Source organism: Ovis canadensis, chromosome 12 (assembly GCF_042477335.2).
Source record: "Ovis canadensis isolate MfBH-ARS-UI-01 breed Bighorn chromosome 12, ARS-UI_OviCan_v2, whole genome shotgun sequence".
Lineage (NCBI taxonomy): Eukaryota > Metazoa > Chordata > Mammalia > Artiodactyla > Bovidae > Ovis > Ovis canadensis.
In genome coordinates, this window is record NC_091256.1 from 49,198,567 (window position 1) to 49,220,179 (window position 21,613).

The 21,613-nt window shown below is 39.5% G+C and overlaps 1 protein-coding gene across 7 annotated transcripts in view; it reads left to right on the forward strand.

The window, feature by feature from the left end:
* The window catches only part of FMO3 (flavin containing dimethylaniline monoxygenase 3), a 31,914-nt gene extending 12,032 nt beyond the window's left edge, over positions 1–19,882 (forward strand). For 3 of the 7 annotated variants that reach the window (XM_069545651.1, XM_069545654.1, XM_069545652.1), the window contains exons 4-9: positions 2,802–2,964; positions 3,450–3,592; positions 4,664–4,863; positions 10,902–11,257; positions 13,834–13,906; positions 18,554–19,882. In XM_069545651.1, the coding sequence (XP_069401752.1) occupies positions 2,802–2,964; positions 3,450–3,592; positions 4,664–4,863; positions 10,902–11,257; positions 13,834–13,906; positions 18,554–18,569 (951 nt within the window). In that variant the 3' untranslated portion in view covers positions 18,570–19,882. Of the gene's footprint in view, positions 1–2,801; positions 2,965–3,449; positions 3,593–4,663; positions 4,864–10,901; positions 11,258–13,833; positions 13,907–14,589; positions 16,662–18,553 lie in introns of those variants that run through there. The other 4 variants (XM_069545650.1, XM_069545648.1, XM_069545649.1 and 1 more) reach the window with 2 other exon arrangements.
* The last annotated feature ends 1,731 nt before the right edge of the window (positions 19,883–21,613 follow it).

Here is a 21,613-nt window from a genome sequence, read left to right on the forward strand (position 1 = left end):
CTTTCACTATCTCTTTCTCAATTGTAAGCAATTTTAACAGCATGGCTTCTTTGACCCTAGATTTAGAAAGCATACATTCCTCTTAAGAATATGTAGGAATTTTTTTTTAGTTATTTTTTTATTTTTGTTTTTTATTTTTTAATACAAATTTATTTATTTTAATTGGAGGTTAATTATTTTACAATATTGTATTGGTTTTGCCATACATCAACATGAATCCACCACAGGAAATTTTTAACTACACATAGTTCTTGAATCAAAATGCCATAAACTTAGAAATAAGAGCAAAGAGAAAAATTCTTGGGTAAACATGAATTTATAAATTAAGAACTCATTATTCCTAAACAATTTACAGGTCAAAAAAAGAAATTGCAGGGGAAGTTTTTAAATATTTAGAGCTAAATGATTATTTAATTTTGATATATCAATATTTATGGAAAGTAGAGAGCACAGAAACTTTTATGAAAATTATAAGCTTAAATGTTTATGTCAGAAAATAAGAAAGATTTTCTAGGTGATCCTTAAGCATACTAAAATATGAGAACTTACACTCTGGATATAGATGATATCTTTCATTTTGAGACAATAACATTAAAAATAAAATGACAAGGAAGTACATTAGGAAATTGCTGTTACTACAAAAGTTATTGGCCACCAGAGTATTTACTACATGTTCTACGTGGCTCTTGTAAACTATAATTCAATTGTCAGAGCTCCAAAAGGAATCACTCTTATACTGCAGAGAATATTGGTCATACACAAGGAACCACGTGGAAATAAAATTTAATAAAACATATAGATAAGGGCTTTCCTGGAGGTCCAGTGGATAAGAATCTGCCTTGCAATGCACACCAGTTCGATCTCTGGTCAGGGAAGATCCCACATACAAGGGGCAGCTAGGCCCAAGAGTTGCAACTACTGAGCCCACATGCCACAACTACTGAAGTCTGTATGCCCTAGAGCCGTGCTCTGCAACAAGAGAAGCTGCCGCAATGAGGAGCCTTCATGCCACAACTAGAGAGTAGCTCTTAATTTCTAATGCTGAGATGCCATAGGATTCTATGATCATTTGGCAAAGTTGGAAAGTCTTTCTATGTTTTGATGATCTGAGAAAGGTAGCCTTCTTAATCTAGTAAAGAGACCATTAAGGAAGCTGCAGGGTTAATTTCACTCCAATAATGACAAAACCCTGATAGTGTTTAATATCAGTGCATCTTCACAAAACTCAATGACCATACAAGTACAAAGTTTAAAAAAAAAAAAAATATAGAATCCTCCTTTCTTGAAGGCCTACTGTAATAGACACTATGGCCTCATTTCTTTTTCCCTTATATCCCTTGATATTGTTTATGGAAAATTTCCCCTGAGAAGCCATCTGTTCCAATTTATGGGGAGTGTCCATGTTATGAAATAGTGAAAGTTACATGATTCATTTGGGGAGGAAACTTGTAACTCTTGGCCAGTTGGCATCATCTTCAAACCTACAGAGAGAAACGCAATAGAACAACAACCCTGCAAGCGCTTTTAACTCTGCCTTCACTTCTCAGTCCAGCTCATTCTCTTACTTCGTTAAGAAACAGCGCGGTATGACTGGGACACAGAAGAAAAAGAAAAGCATGTTGTCACTTGAGTGAGCCTGCCTCAGAAATGTTACCAAGTCAGGGTTGGGTGTTTCCTGTCCTTTGGAAGAAAACAGTCCTAAATAGTACCTTCCACATCATGTAGCCCGCACTATGACTGAGATCAGCTTCCTTGGCTGACTTTTAGTCAAGTGTAAATTTAACTTCAAACACATAGCAAAAGGATGAGAGTAAAAAAATGCTATATTTTCACAGGATCTATTTCATGTAAACTCTGTGTCTTGACCAAAATATGAACCACCTAAAGAATGAAATTGGAAAGTCAGTGGGAGAAACAGCTGTAGAATCAAGGACCTATATTTAAATTTTGAACCTAGTTATTGGATTTTATGCACATTATTTAACTTCTTTAAGTCTCCATTTCATATATAAAATGAAGCAACTATGTATATTATTCTGAAGATCAAATAAAGGCTTTAAAGCAGTTTAAAAAAATAAAATGGCTAAAGAAATACGTTAGAAAATTGCTGTCACTATGTAAATTATTGGCCACCAGATTATTTACTACATGGGCTACCTGCCTCTTGTAAACTATATTTCAATCGTCAGAACCCAAAAATGAATCACTTTCGTACTGCAGAGAATACTGGTCATACACAAGGAACTATGTGGGGATTTAAACACACACACACACACACACACACATACACATATAGATAGGGGTTTCCCTAGTGGTCCAGTGGATAAGAATCTGCCTTGCAATGCAAGAGACACTGGTTTGATTCCTGGTCCAGGAAGATCCCCTGTGCCATGTGCAACTAAGCCTGAGAGTTACAACTACTGAGCCTACACTCTGCACCACAACTACTGAAATTTACACCCCCTAGAGCCTGTGCTCTGCAACAAAAGCCACCACCACAATGAGAAGCACTCACCCCATAACAGGAGAGTAGCCCCCACTCACTGCAACTAGAGAAAGCCTGTGAAGCAACAAAGATGCAGCACAGCCAAAAATAAATAAATATTTTTTAAAATCATACAGATCATTTTATGCTTTGACTTATTGAAAAGAAATTTTGACTTTATAATATACACCTTCACAATGAATTAAGTATTTTTCCTAAGGCACTATTAAGGATTTTCTTCATACTATTTGATGATGTTGGTGCCAAATCTGCCTTTTGGCATTGAATAAAGATTATCTTTCTGTGTTTCTCTTAGACAATTGTATCCAGTGTAAATAAGCGTCCTGATTTCTCAACCACTGGCCAATGGGATGTTATCACTGAAAAAGATGGTAAAAAGGAATCAGCTGTCTTTGATGCCGTAATGATTTGTTCTGGACATCATGTGTACCCCAACATACCTAAAGAGTCCTTTCCAGGTAAGGCCAACGTTTACGCTGCCATCTATACATCTTGCATGAAGAAATAACCTTGATGATGTCTTTCTTATGTATACAAAAGTATAGTTTATAAAAGTACACATTAAATTAAAATATGCTTTTATTGTATCTAGTGGGCTTCCCAGGCAGCTCAGTGGTAAAAGAATCTGCCTGCCAATGCAGGAGATGCAGGTACATTCCCTGGGTCAGGAAGATCCCCTGGAGGAGGGCATGGCAACCCACTCCAGTATTCTTGCCTGGAGAGTCCCATGGATAGAGGAGCCTGGTAGGCTATGGTCCATAGGGTCGCAAAGAGCTGGACATGACTGAGCACATATATCTATACAATTAGATATACTGTATCTGATATAGTTTAAGTGTTAAAATTCCTATTACTGCAACCGTATTCACTAACAAGCTCTGTTATAGCAGTTTTTTTAAGTGAAAATCAAAATAATTCATATGTTTTCCACTTTTTCACTCAGGAATAAAACTTTTCAAAGGCACATGTTTCCACAGCCGGGACTATAAAGAACCAGGAATCTTCAAGGGGAAGCGAGTCCTGGTGATTGGTCTGGGGAACTCGGGCTGTGACATCGCCTCAGAACTCAGCCACATAGCCGAAAAAGTATGCCTCCCTGATACTCAGGGAACTGTCTTTAATACCATTTGAAAAGTGTGAAAGAAATTGGGGAGGGCAGAGTCCTTGATGCAAAAAGTAAGTAGCAGTTCATATAGCTCAATGCCCTTTGGTAACAGGTGGGATTTTAAATAGCTTGATGCGGCAAAGGCAGAACATCAGCTGGAATGATGTCATTCAACAAGCTGATTCTTTGGGATGTTTGGTGTCTAATGTGTCCAATAAGTTCTTCCAAAACCAGTGGGATCATCAGACAAGCACTAGAAGAAATATGACCAGTATTCAGTTATTGGTCACCTACACCAGAGAAGATTTGGCTAAAAGATGAAAATACCACAGAAATGATTTGACAGGTGTTGATCCTAAGATATAGGTTATAGTGCAGGAAGTTTATTTGGGAGTGCTCTCTGGATGAATACCACTGAGGGAAGGGAAAGAAATTTTCCTTTATTTACTCTGAAGCTAGGATAATCCTTCTGAATTGTCCCTAGTTGAAGTGAGAGGCTGGGTCAAAAATTTTTTTTTTACCAGTATAGACGTTTATTTTTATTTACATATATTGCCTCCCTTTTGAGCCTCCCTCTCATCCCACCCCCATCCCACCTCTCTAGGTCAACACAGAGCACCTGGAGCATGTTATACAGAGTGAAATAAGTCAGAAAGAAAAAAAAAACAAATATCATATATTGAAACATATATATGGAATCTAGAAAAATGGTACAGATGAACCTATTTGCAGGGCAGGAATAAAGATACAGATGGAGAGAATGGATTTGTGGACACAGCAGGGGAAGGAGAGGGTGAGACAAATTGAGAGACGGTAGGTCTTTGTCTTCCTCCTTCAACCGGTCACTGAATGCAGGGGATCCAAAAAGATTATAAGATGTTGGGGGAGGCCCCCTCTTCACCAAAGCAACTCCCAAAGAGGGCTGAGAGCTGAGGGCTGCCTTCTGGGCACTGCCAGCAGTGGTGTAATAACTCCATTCCTAAAGGCAGATCTGAGAGGCATATCCACTACAAACAGTCACCAAATTAACAGTTGAATTGGTGTTTTTCAAGGTCATCATCAGCTCCCGAAGTGGCTCCTGGGTGATGAGCCGGGTCTGGGATGAAGGCTATCCATGGGACATGCTGTTTATCACTCGATTTGAAACATTCCTCAAGAACACCTTACCGACAGTCATCTCTGACTGGTGGTACATGAAGCAAATGAATGCCAGATTCAAGCACGAGAACTATGGCTTGATGCCTTTAAACGGGTAAAGCAGAGTTAAACACGAAATGCCTGCTAACTTTTATTTCACTGTCAACAACCCTAATGTGTGAAATAACCCCTAGACAAATCAAAGTGAAGTAATCACCTCTCACATTTCAGAGGACAAAGAATTGCAAAAATTAGGAGTGTTTTCCTGTTTCACAATTCCCCTTACCAGATTTGCACAGCTGGAAAGTTATATAACAGGTCAAGAATTTTACTCCCTAGAGTAATGATAATAATAGTCAACATGTTTTTAAGTACTTAATACATATCAGAGCCTTATTAAGTCTCAGACATGCATTATCTCACTTTACTCTCACGACGACTATGAAAAAGTGAAAGTGTTAGTCTCAGTCGTGTCCAACTCTTTGTGACCCCATGGACTGTAGCCCACCAGGCTCTTCTGTCCATGGGATTCTCCAGGCAAGAATACTGGAGTAGGTTGCCATTCCCTTCTCCAGGAGATCTTCCCAACTCAGGGATCAAACCCCGGTCTCCTGCATTGCAGGCAGATTCTTTATCATCTGAGCCACCAGGGGAGCCACAGCAACTATGATGATGGCTCTATTATAATCTTCATTTGAGAGATGAGAAAACTGTGGTTTACCAAAGCCCCACAGCTAGGAAGTCAGAAACAGTGATTGAAGCAAGTCCAGATCTGCTGACTCCGAAGTACCTCACTCTTAGCCACCTTGCTCTAAAACCTCTTTCTTAACTGCAAAGTTAAGCAAAGCAGGTATTGGTGCTTCACTCATTCAGTTCAGTTCAGTCACTCAGTCATGTCCAACTCTTTGTGACCCCATAGACTGCAGCAGGCCAGTCTTCCCTGTCCATCACCAATTCCCGAAGCTTGCTCAAATGCATGTCCATCGAGTCGGTGATGCTATCCATCCATCTCATCCTCTGACATCCCCTTCCCATCCTCCCTTCAGTCTTTCCCAGAATCAGGGTCTTTTCCAATGAGTCAGTGAATCACATTAGGTGGCCAAAGTATTGGAGTTTCAGTTTTAGATTCAGTCCTTCCAATCAATATTCAGGACTGATTTCCTTTAGGACTGACTGGTTGGATCTCCTTGCAGTCCAAGAGACTCTCAAGAGTCTTCTCCAACACTACGGTTTAAAAGCATCAATTCTTCAGCATTCAGTTTTCTTTATGGTCCAGCTCTCACATCCATACATGACTACTGGAAAAACTATAGCTTTGACTAGACAGACCTTTGTTGGAAAAGTACTGTCTCTGCTTTTTAATATGCTAGCTAGGTTGGTCATAACTTTTCTTCCAAGGAGCAAGCGTCTTTTAATTTCATGGCTGCAGTCACCATCTGCAGTGATTTTGGAGCCCAAGAAAATAAGTCTCTCAACAAAGTTTCCATTGTTTCCCCATCTATATGCCATGAAGTGATGGGACCGGATGTCATGATCTTAGTTTTCTGAATGTTGAGTTTTAAGCCAACTTTTTCACGCTCCTCTTTCACTTTCATCAAGAGGCTCTTTAGTTTTCCTTCACTTTCTGCCATAAGGGTGGTGTCATCTGCATATCTGAGGTTATTGATATTTCTCCCAGCAATCTTGATTTCAGCTTGTGATTTATCCAGCCCAGTATTTCACATGATGTACTCTGTATGTAAATTAAATAAGCAGGGTGACAATATACAGCCTTGACGTACTCCTTTCCCAATTTGGAACCAGTCTGTTGTTCCATGTCCAGTTCTAACTGTTGCTTCTTGACTTGCATACAGATTTCTCAGGAGCAGGTCAGGTGGTCTGGTATTCCCATCTCTTTAAGAATTTTCCACAATTTGTTGTGATCCACACAATCAAAGGCTTTGGTGTAGTCAATAAAACAGAAGTAGATCTTTTTCTGGAACTCTCTCACTTTTTCAATGAGCCAATAGATGTTGACAATTTGATCTTTGGTTCCTCTGCCTTTTCTAACTCCAGTTTGAACATCTGGAAGTTTACAGTTCATATACTGTTGAAGCCTGGCTTGGAGAATTTTGAGCTTTACTTTGCTAGCGTGTGAGATGAGTGCAATTGTGCAGTAGTTTGAGCATTCTTTGATGTTGCCTTTCCTTTGGATTGGAATGAAAACTGACCTTTTCCAGTCCTGTGGCCACTGCTGTGTTTTGCAAATTTGCTGGCATATTGAGTGTAGCATCATCTTTTAGGATTTGAAATAGCTCAACTGGAATTCCATCACCTCCACTAGCTTTGTTCATAGTGATGCTTCCTAAGACCCACTTGACTTCACATTCATTATCTCATTGCACCATTCGTTACCTTTGCTTTCATTCACACAGTTCAGTTCAGTCGCTCAGTTGTGTCCGACTCTTTGAGACCCCATGAATTGCAGCAAGCCAGGCCTCCCTGTCCATCACCAACTCCCGGAGTTCACTCAAACTCATGTCCATCAAGTCGGTGATGCCATCCAGCCATCTCATCCTCTGTCATCCCCTTCTCCCCCTGCCCCCAGTCCCTCCCAGCATCAGAGACTTTTCCAATGAGTCAACCCTTTGCATGAGGTGGCCAAAGTATTGCAGTTTCAGCTTCGGCATTAGTCCTTCCAAAGAACACACAGGGTTGATCTCCTTCAGAATGGACTGGTTGGATCTGCTTGCAGTCCAAGGGACTCTCAAGAGTCTTCTCCAACACCACAGTTCAAAAGCATCAATTCTTCGGCACTCAGCTTTCTTCACAGTCCAACTCTCACATCCATACATGACTACTGGAAAAAACCATAGCCTTGACTAAACAGACCTTTCTTGGCAAAGTAACGTCTCTGCTTTTCAATATGCTATCTAGGTTGGTCATAACTTTCCTTCCAAGGAGTCAGCATCTTTTAATTTCATGGCTGCAGTCACCATCTGCAGTGATTTTCAAGCCCCCCCAAAAAATAAAGTCCAACACTGTTTCCACTGTTTCCCCATCTATTTCCCATGAAGTATTGGGACCAGATGCCATGATCTAAGTTTTCTGAATGTTAAACTTTAAGCCAACTTTTTCACTCTCCTCTTTCACTTTCATCAAGAGGCTTTTTAGTTCCTCTTCACTTTCTGCCATAAGGGTGGTGTCACCAGCATAACTGAGGTTGTTGATATTTCCCCTGGCAATCTTGATTCCAGCCCAGCATTTCTCATGATGTACTCTGCATATAAGTTAAATAAACAGGGTGACAATATACAGCCTTGATGTACTCCATTTCCTATTTGGAACAAGTCTGTTGTTCCATGTCCAGTTCTAACTGTTGCTTCCTCACCTGCATATAGGTTTCTCAAGAGGCAGGTCAGGTGGTCTGGTATTCCCATCTCTTTCAGAATTTCCCACAGTTTATTGTGACCCACATAGTCAATGGCTTTGGCATAGCCAATAAAGCAGAAATAGATGTTTTTCTGGAACTCTCTTGCTTTTTCCATGATCCAGCAGATGTTGGCAATTTGATCTCTGGTTCCTCTGCCTTTTCTAAAACCAGCTTGAACATCTGGAAGTTCACGGTTCACGTATTGCTGAAGCCTGGCTTGGAGAATTTTGAGCATTACTTTACTAGTGTGTGAGATGAGTGCATTGCTGTCATTACCTGCCCCTTAATGGAGCCCTCCCACTGATTTATGGCCACAATGATTTCATCTTCAGCCTTCTCCTCACTCTCTCCTAAAATATCCTCCAAGCCAATCACATGATAAGAAATTACTTTGACATGGGTGAAAAAAGCCCATGTTCTAAGCTGTTTACATCAAAGTTAATTCATTAAGTCAACAAATAGTTATTAAGCTTTTATTATGTGCCAGGACCTGTGGATATAGCAGTGAACAAACTCATAAAATCCCTATCCTCATGGGGCTTACGTTCTAATAATGGGAAACAGACACAAACAGCATGAACTCTAAATAAGGCAGACAAGGGTAACAGGGGATGACAACAAGGCAATTTTAAGCAACCCTTAGAGAAGGTCTCACTGAAAAAGCTTTCAAGCACATTTCTGAAGGAGATGAGAAAATGAGCCATAAGGGTATCTGGAGAAGACTATTCTTGACAGTAGAAACAGCTAGGACATCATTTCTTCAGGGGTATGACTGCCATGTTTGACAAAATACAGCGGCTTCTTTTCTTGGAGAAGAAGACTGGGAAAATAGCAGGAATTGAATCCAGAGACATCAAAATAGCCAGTTGACGCTGGGTCTTGGAAGCTACTGTAAAGACTCTGGCCTTTACTCTGAATGCAGTGGGAAACCATAACAGGCATCTGACCAAACTGGAGACAAAGTCTAAGTTAGTTTGAAGAGATCACTTTGACTGTTATGGCCATAACTCACTGTAGGAGGTAGGTCAAGGAAGGAAGTGGAAAGACTGGTTAAGAGGCTATTATCAAAAACCCAGATGAGATGGGAAGGTGGCCTGAACTAGGATCATCAGTGCTCAGAAGCTGTCAGGTTGGGATAGAGTTTGAAGGTAAAGTGAACAGGATTTTCTGTTCAATTGAATAGCAAATGTGAAAGCAAATAAAATGTCAAGGATGTCTTAGAAACCTTTGATCTGAGCAAGGGAGCAAAGATGGAGGTGATGTCTACTGAGATGTGGACAACCATGGGAGGAGCAGAAGTTTAGTTTTAAATGTATTAAAGTTGGAATGCCTGTTTGGTATTTGCATAGAAGAATGTGGAACAGCAGTGGATACATAAAACAGAAGAGAGATTCAACCATAAGTTTAAAATGTGGACTGGTCAGAATATAGATAGTATTTAAATAAATGAAAACTAGATGACATCTCTTGAAGAATGAATGTCAACAGAGAAGACAAAAGACTGGAGGCATGTTGCTATTTAGAGGTCAGGAAGAGAAGAATTCAGCAGAGGACACTGAGAAGTAATAGTGAGGTATAGCGACGTAGGTAGAAAGGAATCAAGAGTGAGTGATGACATGAAAGCAAAACGAACACAGTTTTTCAAGGAGGAGGAAACCATCAAGTGTGAGTTTACTAATAAATTAGGTAAAATAAGGAGTAAGAGTGGACCACTGGATCTGGTGGCTTGAAGATCCCAGTGGCCTTAACAGAGGAAGTTTCAACATGGAAGTGGGTTTAAGATAAATGGCAGATAATTTGAGTGGTTGAATCCAGCCTTCTCCCAACCAGCAGTCCAACCAATCTCATCGTCTGGCTCAGTTTCCTCCCCAGCAGCATCCACCTATGGCTTTCTCTCTCACACACACAGTTCCCGTCATCCTATAAGAACCATGTCTTTTCTTCCAACATTATTCCATTCACCCCTAAGGCAGAGTTCTGTGCACTCACTAGAGATATTACTGAATAAAAAATAATCAAAAGCTCTCTCTTTCCAGATTTCCAGTTTCCTCTTTTTCTCCTGGCCTTATTTAAATTCCTAGACCCTCACTTCCTCACCTGACATGGTTTTGTCTGCATGGGGTTCACACTTCACCCTCTATGATAGAACCTGGCTGCAGCCTTCCACTTTGGCTTCCTTCCTCCTATTTGATCTTCTTTACATCACAATGGTCACTTTGGATTATATTAAGTTAAGAATAATGGCTAACATTTTGAGCACTATCTATGTGCTACAAACTGCACCAAATTCTTTATATTACTTAGGTCTGCCAATGATCTGAGATAGGTATAGCAGTTATTACCACTTCAGGTGACGAAGATGAGGCAAGAGAAAATAAGAAAATTTAATTTGATCAAGGTTCACAGTTGATTAGTAGCAAAGAAAGAAATTTAAAGACCCAGGTACTCTGATCTTTGTTTTTCCTGATATAGGGGATATGATCTGAGTGCTTATTCTGGAATCTGGGGAGACTTCTGTGGGAAAAGAGAGAAAGATCAAAGGAAATAGAGACGGGATTAGCAAAAACCAACTTCTGTTACTCCACAATGTGGCCTTACATAAGTTTTATCTATCAGCCATATTGATGACACTCCATGGCACATTTAAAAATCTTAGGTAGGTTTTTCCTATCAATTAATTATGGACCAATAAAACAAAGGAAATTGTACTTTTCTAATGCTTGTTTCTGTTTTCCATACAGCGCCCTGAGGAAAGAGCCTGTGTTTAATGACGAACTCCCAGCTCGCATTTTATGTGGTGTTGTGACCATTAAGCCAAATGTGAAGGAGTTTACAGAGGATTCAGCTATTTTTGAGGATGGGACAGTGTTTAAGTCCATTGACTGTGTCATCTTTGCAACAGGCTATAGTTATGCCTACCCCTTCCTTGACGACTCCATCATTAAGAGCAGAGACAATGAGGTCACCTTATTTAAAGGCATCTTCCCGCCTCCACTGGAGAAGCCAACCTTGGCTGTGATTGGCCTTGTCCAGTCCCTTGGAGCTGTCATCCCCACTACTGACCTGCAGTCTCGCTGGGCAGTACAAGTAATTAAGGGTGAGTAGACAAAGAATCTCATTGATGGGGAAGATGAGAATGCCTTTGAGTCTTTAGGAAAACAATATTCTTATTAACAAGAAAAAAATCCTAGGTCCCACCCAGTTTCCAGAATCTATAATTCTATATTTTTGGTACTATATTCTATAAGCAATTAAAAATATATTGGATTGTCATAAATAATAGTACAAGACAATGATTCAAGAGTGTTTTTATGATTTATAACTCCTTGCATGTTCAGTGGCTTCAGTCATATCCGACTCTTTGTTACCCCATGGACCATATCCTGCCAGGTTACTCTGTCCATGGGATTCTCCAGGCAAGAAAACCGGAGTGGGTTGCCACTTCCTCTTCCAGGGGGTCTTCCCAACCCAGGGCTTGAACTCACATGTCTTATGTCTCCTGAATTGGCAGATGGGTTCTTTACCACTGGCACCACCTGTTAAGCCCTATAACTCCTTAGAATTGTCAATTATCCAAGACCTTTCATTAAACTTGAGAATACCAGAGCTTCTCATCTTAGGTCCAGAAGAACTTTATAAAATTAAGATTTTCAAAACTCAATAGAATGATATTGCTTGAAAGGTTAATGAAAGAAGATATTTCAAAGCCAATATCCAGCAACTTTAAATATCCACATTCACCAAAAAAAAGTATGATTTCTGGAAAGGAAGTGGCTTTCTTGCTCTGTTTTCTTCCTTGTCATGTATCAGATAAGGACACGCAGTGGATCAGTAGAAGCAGAAAGCATTTGGTGTTGTAGACAGTCTCTAAGGTAAAGGAATCCTAAGTCCTTGTATTTTAAAAAGAAAAAAGGAACAGTGAACTTGATTAGGGTCAAGCAAAGAAGGCAGGCAGCATCATCCAGCGCCAAGTACTAGAATCAGATTCACATTAAGGTTTGAATGCCATTGTGGGCAAATTCAGAAAATAAAACTAAGCTATGGTTAAAGAACAAATTGAGATGTCAAAGTGTAATGTGCAAAGTCTGGTTGGTCTTAAACCTGAAACTTCTGGATAATGAATCTTAGCAGGTCTGTTTCCTTTGAAGCCACATGTAAGGCTTCCAGTCCTACCTGACTTGCTAGGGTTTAAATGCTCTTTTATCCTGGATATTTGAACCTGCAACTACATGTCCTGCATCATCACTCACCACCAGGCTCCCAACCACATCATTATGGTCCTACATATCAGCAATGTCTCTACATCTCCTTCACTCCCCTGGTCCCAAGCAGAGATGTGTCCCAGGGTAATGTTTCTCCAGCAAGGAAGCAGCCAGGAAAGTGATGGAATGAAACCCTACTTAGAATTGAACTCAGGATTCAGGTTCAGAAAGACTGGCATTAAAATGTAGGTCTTAACTGCTTATAAAATATTCACTTACTCTCTGTGAAGATACTAGTTATAACCTGGGCTCCGAAGAAAGGAGACAGGGCAGAGACCCAGCCAACAGAGAATAGATGCAAAGACTCAGGGAAAATGAGAGATAAGGCAAACAACCCAATTTGGGGGAATAGGATTACCAGACCAAGGAGTCGGTTACAAGCAGCCCAATGGCAATAGCTGGTGGATTACAGAATATAGCCTCTTCTCTATCTCTCCTCTTGCCCAAGGACAGAAGCAGTTCCAAGGTTTGGAACAAGGCCATGTTGACTAACTGTTATGATCCTGCCTGTAGGGAGTTCAGGAACAGAGAGTCACTGTAGGTCTTGAGCAATCAGAGCTAGACTAGAAATTCTAGTCTTGTTCCAGGTGACCCCAAAGTTGCCAAAGAAACCACACGAGATTTGAAGCATCTCCGAATACAAAAGCTTGGGTCTAGGTTTTACAGAATTCTGTAAGTTAATGCCAGGAACAGCCTGAAATCCTGGGGCAGCCCCAACTCAGATTTGGCCTCCCAGGACCTCCCTATATCCTTGGTGACTTGTGGACAGTCCACATCCACAGTCTCATTCAGGAGCTGTTGGCTTTCCAGAGAGAACCTTGTAGCTTCGTCAAATTCTCTTTCTTATCTGTTAGAAATTCCCTTTTTGGGCAAAGCAAGATAACTTCTTATGAAGATCTGTTCCCATGGCAGATTCATGTTGATGTATGGCAAAACCAATACAGTATTGTAAAGTAATTAGCCTCCAATTAAAATAAATAAATTTAAATTTAAAAAAATTTTTAATAAATAAACACTGGCAAATTACTTAGTAACAGCAAAAAAAAAAAAGAGATGTCAATATAACTTTGACTATAATTTATTAGATGGCATACTTAAAAATAAAGCTGAGAGAGTAGAATATAATCCTTCAAACTGATTTTTAAATCCAATAACCAGTTTAAGAGCAAAGATAGAAAGATGAAAGGTTATTTGGTTTTAATCACTGTGACAAGTATCATCTCTGAAAAGATTAGCAATGACATATGTTTGTCTCAGAATGACACCCTGGTTATTTGTTCAAGATATTATTTTGCTAGATAATGACAACAAATTTTAAAAATACTAATGCGATTATTTAAAAAGAAACACTGCAGGCTAGTCCTATGCCAGACTTATTTAACTATTATCATGTCTTTCCACTTTTTTTTAGGAACTTGCCGTTTGCCTTCTGTCAAGGACATGATGAATGATATTGATGAAAAAATGGGAAAAAAGCTCAAATTGTAAGAGCATCTATGGTAAAGGGGATCTAGAATTTTCATAGCAAAATCTGACTTTGTGAATACTTAGAACTGTTTTAGTCTTGAATACTCCTGAGTGGGGCCATTAGGGTGACAGCTATGAGCTAAATTCAGCCATTCAACAAATAGTTATCAAGGATATATTGCACCTGATATGCCACTAAATCCTGTTTCAGCCCTCCATATCTCCTGCAAAAAGATTAAAAATCAGAGGAGCTTGGGAACACATGGATGTGGACTTCTATTTTCTAGCTCATAAATCCTCTAAAACGTAATGATCCCTTCCATCAGGTGGCTCTAATAAAATGACTCAGCCACATAAGAACTAGTCAGAAGAACTAGGCTCCAGTCCTACTTCTGTCACTAATCAGCTCAGTGGCCATGAATTAATAACTTCACTTGAGCAAGAGACAATTCCTCTACTTGTAAATATGGATAAAATTGCCTTTCTCAGCAGCCTTGTTGTGTTGTGGAATGTCCAAGTGAGATCAGTATGAAAGTCCTTCAGTAAAATCTACAAAGTACTGGATAATGAGCAATAATCGCCTTACCAACAAAAGGATCGATGTTGATTTGCATAGATAAAAAGGTGTGAGCCATTTTCCCTGTTCTTGTTTCTACACAAAGCTCGGATAGCCACAGTCTTGTTTCTCTCCCTCCTCTAGGTTTGGCAAAAGTGATACCATACAGACGGATTATGTTGTTTATATGGATGAACTTGCCTCCTTCATTGGGGCAAAGCCCAACATCCCATGGCTGTTTCTCACAGATCCAAAGTTGGCATTGGAGGTTTACTTTGGCCCTTGCACCCCATACCAGTTTAGGCTGGTGGGCCCAGGAAAGTGGCCAGGAGCCAGAAACGCCATCCTGACCCAGTGGGACCGGTTACTGAAACCCATGACGACAAGAGTGGTTGGGAGTCCTCTGAAGCCTTGCTTATTTTGCAACTGGTTCAGACCTGTTCTTATTTCTGTTGTATCAATTGCTGCTTTCATTGTGTTGTTCTAGCCACCACTCTATCTAGGATTCTGAACATTACTAACAGTATCTGGGAAGAACCTTCACTAAAAATTAAGAATTTCACACCTTCTATTTTCCTATTCAGTGGGCATTAGTAAGACAGTACTATCTCTAGGCTTCTAAATAAGCCCATATGAGAATCATGTCATGATCTAAAGAGCATTTATCATTTTCCCTTAATTTTCACTAACACTTCATAATTCCATAACATTTTATAGTTAGATAAATGCTTTTTAACTTAACCCATCTGAAATATTTGACGATTCCTTTTCTCCTTTAACAGTCTTTGAAATATGTATTTCAAATCTAAACAGCAAGTAAATTAAGCAGAGTAGTCACAATATGATAGTCTCAGCCTAATTTTACAAACTATTCACCAGGATCAAGGGGGGAATTTGGTTATTTGACTATTCTATTTTTGTTTTCTGCTGTGTCCTCCAGGAAATTCCTCCTGTTCCCTGGCCAAGAAAAGTAGCATTAAGACCCTGTCTATAATGAAAGTTAGCAAGAAGTGACTCATTTTATTTATATTCTCAATAAAGAAATAAACTTTGACATGTAGCAGCAAGATAAGGACAACAACGACAATGAGTGGATCACCAAATATACCTTTTAACTGAATGTAAAGTCATAAAAAATTAAATCTTTAGCCAAAGCTGTGATCCAAGTCTAATAAAACCTGACATGGATCATATAGAATCATATCCCTTATGGAATGTAGTACCAAAATAAATCTAAAATGTTATTTTTAAAGTATTATTACATGTTACAATTAAACTTTGATAGTTAAAAATGTTTACATTTGACATTATGGAGCAGATAAAATAATCCATTAGCATCATCAGTTACCAGGTGGTTCTTCATATTGTTAAACTCTATATTTCTTACTACACCTTCAATTTTTTCCAAACAAACTGTATTATTTTTTAAAAATGTGTTATATTTGGTTATGAAGGAACAGACACAGATTTGGGGGAAAATACTATTGTATCTTTCTTATCCACTATTCCTTTCTCTATTATGCTTCTTTAGATAGAATACTTACAAAACCCTGGAACCTGTCAAATCTCTACCAGTTCCTAATAACCACACAAAAAGTCCTGCTAGGCTCAGAAGTCAGCGTAGTCTAAGCAGGACAGCCGCTTTAATCTGTCAGAGACTGAGGACACACCTATACCTTCATCTGTAGCTAGAGCCCGTAGAGCAACGAGGAGAAAGAGACCACGTTTTTCTCTAACACTTTCTTCTTTTCTTTTTTTAATGCTCTTGGTATTTAATCTTCAGAGCTAAGATTTATTGTGGATTCTGTTGTACACAACTTTAAATCATTCCCTTTTCCTAATTGTTAAGTCAATAGACACGAGCTAGTGAAAGACAGGGAAGCCCGGCGTGCTGCAGTCCATGGGGTTGCAGAGTCGGACACGACTGAGTGACTGAACAACAAAGCAGAGTAGCATTCTGCTTTGAAGTTCTTACAAGATGTGAAATATTCCTAAATATTACCAAGTGACACAGAACTTTTCCGAAAACCCTATGGCCTAAATGGAATCAAAGTGAAAGTGAAGTCGCTCAGTCATGTCTGACTCTTTGCAACCCCGTGGACTGTAGCCCACCAGGCTCCTCTGTCCATGGGGTTCTCTAGGCAAGAATACTGGAGTGGGTATTTTGTTGAAGTTATAAATACTAGTGCACAAAATAAATTGAAGACTAAAACTGATATGATACCGTTTATATTATTCTTCCTCATATGATTCTTTAAGTTTTGTAAACATTAATTGGCTCATGAAGGATAGAATATTCTTCCTAAACTATTATAGCCAACAAACTCTTTTTAAAATTAACTTTTATTGGAGTATAGAAACTAACAAAGCTGTTAGTTTCTACTGTACAGGAAATGAATCACTGATATATACACATATATCCTCTCCCTTTTGCACTTGCTTCCCATTCAGGTCACCACAGTGCATTAAGTAGAGATATACTCTCTTAATAGTCCTATTAACATCAATCTAGTCTCATAACAAGCGCTTCCCAGGTGGCTCAATGGTAAAGAATCTGCCTGCCGATGCAAGAGACTCAGGAGACATGGGTTCAATTACTGGATCAGGAAGATCTCCCAGAGGAGGAAATGGCAATACACTCCAGTATTCTTGCAGGAGAATCCCATGGACAGAAAAGCCTGGGGGCGGGAGGTGGCGCTACAAGTCCATAGGGTCACAAAGAGGTGGATATGCCTGAGCATGTTCACACACATTCCCATAGGAAATTGAACTACTGCAATGTCTTAATTACTTTGTACATAACATTAATGATTCTCAATTATTTATTTCTGCATATTTAACTCTGATAAGATGAAATGTGTGTGTATTTCAACTGACTTACAGAATTTGAACATATGAAGTACACAAGATTATTTTCACTCCCAGTTTCATCTAGAAATTCTTACCTGTTCTTTAAAGTACATAGATGTTAAAAATAAAAGCAAATAAACAAAATTGTTTTGTACAGCTGATAAAGCTATACTAATTAGGTATGAAACTGACCTGCAGGATCACAGGAATATTGGCCACATCCAGTTTCCATAATGGGAGGAAGGGCCTTGAAAGAGATTTTGGCAATTCAGCCATTTAGAATTATCCAGCTTCTGAAACCAAGTGGTAGATTTTGGCCAAATACTGAGGTCAATGCCAATCTTCAGTGTATTTAACTACTAATCTTTTTCACTTTCTCTTTTCTGGCCTTTCATTTTCCTCTTTATGTTTCTCTCCTTTCTTCTCTGTTACCATTCTTTCTTCTTTTTGCCTTTCTTCAACTTCTTTGTCTTCCTTCTTCCCCTTCTGTCTTTCTTTTTCCTTCCCCTTCTGACTTTCTTTTTCCTTTTCCTTCAGCAGAAATGGAGGCAGGAGCACTCACTTCAGAGGACTCTTAGATCTTCCTACATGCTTACTCTAAACAGTCTTCCAAGAAGTGAGCATGCTCCCCTAGGCACAACCATGCTAGATGCTGTGATGAAAATGCTGAGTTAAATATCACCCTTTCAGTCTATGTTTAAATATCTTCAGTCAGGTACACACTCTGGTATGTAACAGAGAACTGAAAAAAAAAAATCTAACTTTGTTTTGAGCAAGCAGAAACACTTTTTATAGAAATCAAGTCTTCGTGTTCTCAGTTGTCCAAGATTTTCAGAATTTCTAGAATCTGCTATAATGTTAGAGTGATAATTAACCTTAATTAGTCCTCAGAATAACCCTTTGATACAGGTGTTATCACCAGAGATTCTTAGAAGTCAAGAGAAGTCTATTTTTTCTATATGAACATTTTTTAATAAAGAAATGTCAAAAATATTATAAAAACTGTAATTAATCTTAAAAGGTTATATAGAAAAAAGTAAAACTTTAGCACAAAAGAATATAATGCAATATTGCATATATAGTCAAAAGATAATTACAGGTTTTATTACTAAAATAGGGATTTATAATACCCTACCTGTACCCTGGACACGACTGAGCGACTGAACTGAACTGAGGGATGTGTAAGAACAGACTGGTTCCAAATAGAAAAGGAGTACATCAAGGCTGTATATTGTCACCCTGCTTATTTAACTTCTAGGCAGACTACATCATGAGAAACGTGGGCTGGAAGAAGCACAAGCTGGAATCAAGATTGCCGGGAGAAATATCAATAACCTCAGATATGCAGATGACACCACCCTTATGGCAGAAAGTGAAGAGGAACTAAAAAGCCTCTTGATGAAGTGAAAGAGGAGAGTGAAAAAGTTGGCTTAAAGTTCAACATTCAGAAAACGAAGATCATGGCATCCAGTCCCATCATTTCATGGGAAATAGATGGGGAAAAAGTGGAAACAGTGTCAGACTTTATTTTTTGGGGCTCCAAAATCACTGCAGTTGGTGACTGAAGCCATGAAATTAAAAGATGCTTACTCCTTGGAAGAAAAGTTATGACCAACCTAGATAGCATATTCAAAAGCAGAGACATTACTTTGCCGACTAAGGTCTGTCTAGTCAAGGCTATGGTTTTTCCTGTGGTCATGTATGGATGTGAGAGTTGGACTGTGAAGAAGGCAGAGCGCCGAAGAATTGATGCTTTTGAACTGTGTTGTTGGAGAAGACTCTTGAGAGTCCCTTGGACTGCAAGGAGATCCAACCAGTCCACTCTGAAGGAGATCAGCCCTGGGATTTCTTTGGAAGGACTGATGCTGAAGCTGGAACTCCAATACTTTCGCCACCTCATGCGAAGAATTGACTTATTGGAAAAGTCTCTGATGCTGGGAGGGATTGGGGGCAGGAGGAGAAGGGGACAAAAGAGGATGAGATGACTAGATGGCATCACCAACTCGATGGATGTGAGTTTGGGTGAACTCCGGGAATCGGGGATGAACAAGGCGGCCTGGCATGCTGCAATTCATGGAGCATAGCCATAGCTATGACTAGAAGAACCATAGCCTTGACTAGACAGACCTTTGTTGGCAAAGTAATGTCTCTGCTTTTTAATATGCTATCTAGGTTGCTCATAACTTTCCTTCCAAGGAGTAAGCGTCTTTTAATTTCATGGCTGCAGTCACCATCTGCAGTGATTTTGGATTCAAAGCATTGGACACGGCTGAGCAGCTGAACTGAACTGACCTGTACCCTAAGATTCAGCTGCAAGTTCAATCTTTAAAGATAGAAAATTTCTTTCAGTTCTATCATAGTGAATTTCATTTGGAGACAACACTAAAATGATAAGTGTGAGGCCCTTTATGAATAGAAGTCTTGGACCAAGTGGTCTCTCTGATGGCCCTTCTAATCAGGATCTTAAAAGTCAGTGGTCCTCAACACAATCCAATACAATATCACCAGTTTAATAGTTCAATGCTCTACCTACAGTCCTGAAATGACACTTAATAGACAATAAAACCTATCTACACACATTAAAAAATATGTCAATCACTGTAGCCTCAGTTGTAGTGTATAGGATCTCTTTGGATTTTTCACCTACAAATACACATACACTGGGTTTCAAAAGTTGTTTGAAATATTGGAAAAATCATTGAGCAGGATTTTAAATGATTTCCAATATCTGAAAAGAAGTAAGAAAAAGGGCATCCCTGGTGGGCCAGATGGTAGAGAATCTGCTTGCAGTGCAGGAGACCTGGGTTCAGTCTCTGGGTTGGGAGATCCCCCAGAGAAGGGAATGGCTACCCACTCAAATATTCTTGTCTCATCCTAAATGAAACAAAATCACCCCTAATAAGAATCACTCTATAGAGATTGAAAAAAATCTGAGTCAAAGATTATAATCCAGGATTATACACTCATTCAGAAACAGCACAGTTCAAATCCAAAGCCACATCATATGACATTTAATCCAGTATATTGTGTCAGCATGTCACAACTGCCTCTTTATTTGGAATGGTTTTTCAGGGTGACATCTGACCTTTTTGTGTCTTGTCCAAGATCTGTTTATCTTTGCAGACATGGAAATCATGCAGCACATATTTTTCCTCAATACAAATAATATACAAATCATAGTCCAACTTGCTGACATTGATAAGTGATATTCAGTTCAGTTCAGTTCAGTCGCTCAGTCATGTCCGACTCTTTGTGACCCCATGAATCACAGCATGCCAGGCCTCCCTGTACATCAACTCCCGGAGTTCACTCAAACTCATGTCCATCAAGTCGGTGATGGCATCCAGCCATCTCATCCTCTGTCGTCCCCTTCTCCTCCTGCCCCCAATCCCTCCCAGCATCAGAGTCTTTTCCAATGAGTCAATTCTTCGCATGAGGTGGCAAAAGTATTGGAGTGTCAGCTTCAGCATCAGTCCTTCCAGTGAACACCCAGGACTGATCTCCTTTAGGATGGACTGGTTGGATCTCCTTGCAGTCCAGGGGACTCTCAAGAGTCTTCTCCAACACCACACTTCAAAAGCATCAATTCTTTGGTGCTCAGCTTTCTTCATAGTCCAACTCTCACATCCATACATGACCACTGGAAAAACCATAGCCTTGACTAGACAGACCTTTGTTGGCAAAGTAATGTCTCTGCTTTAATATGCCATCTAGGTTGGTCACAACTTTCCTTCCAATTAGCTATATATAACCAGTTCTTTGTATTGACATCCAGAGGCTACAAGGACTGGCTGGACTCTCTTTTATTTGAAGTACTTATATAACCATTTATAAATTTTCTGTTTATACATAACACTGCCTACTTGATGTATTATCTGGCACATAGATAGGCATCTCAAACATAAAACAACTAAATCCCACTCTTCATTTTCCTCACCACTAACACACCTATATACCCCAAACTTGTTCCTCCCTCAGCCTTATTCACCCTGGTAATAACGTCTAAATATTCAGTTTCTCAGGCCAAAAACTAAAGCATGATCCTTCATTGTTTTCTTTGCCTTCTGTATTAGTTTGCTAGAACTGCCCTAACAAAATACATGAGATTGACTGGCTTAAACAACAGGAAGGTATTTTCTCACCTTTCTGGAAGCTAGAAGTCTGAGACCAAATTGTCAGCAGGATTGGTTTCTTCTAAAGTCTTTCCTATGTTTGTAGACAGCCTCTCTCCTCCCTCTGTTATCACATGGTCTCCCCACTTTGTGTGCCTGTAACCAAATCTTTTCTCCTTATAAACACACAGATATCCTGGACTTGG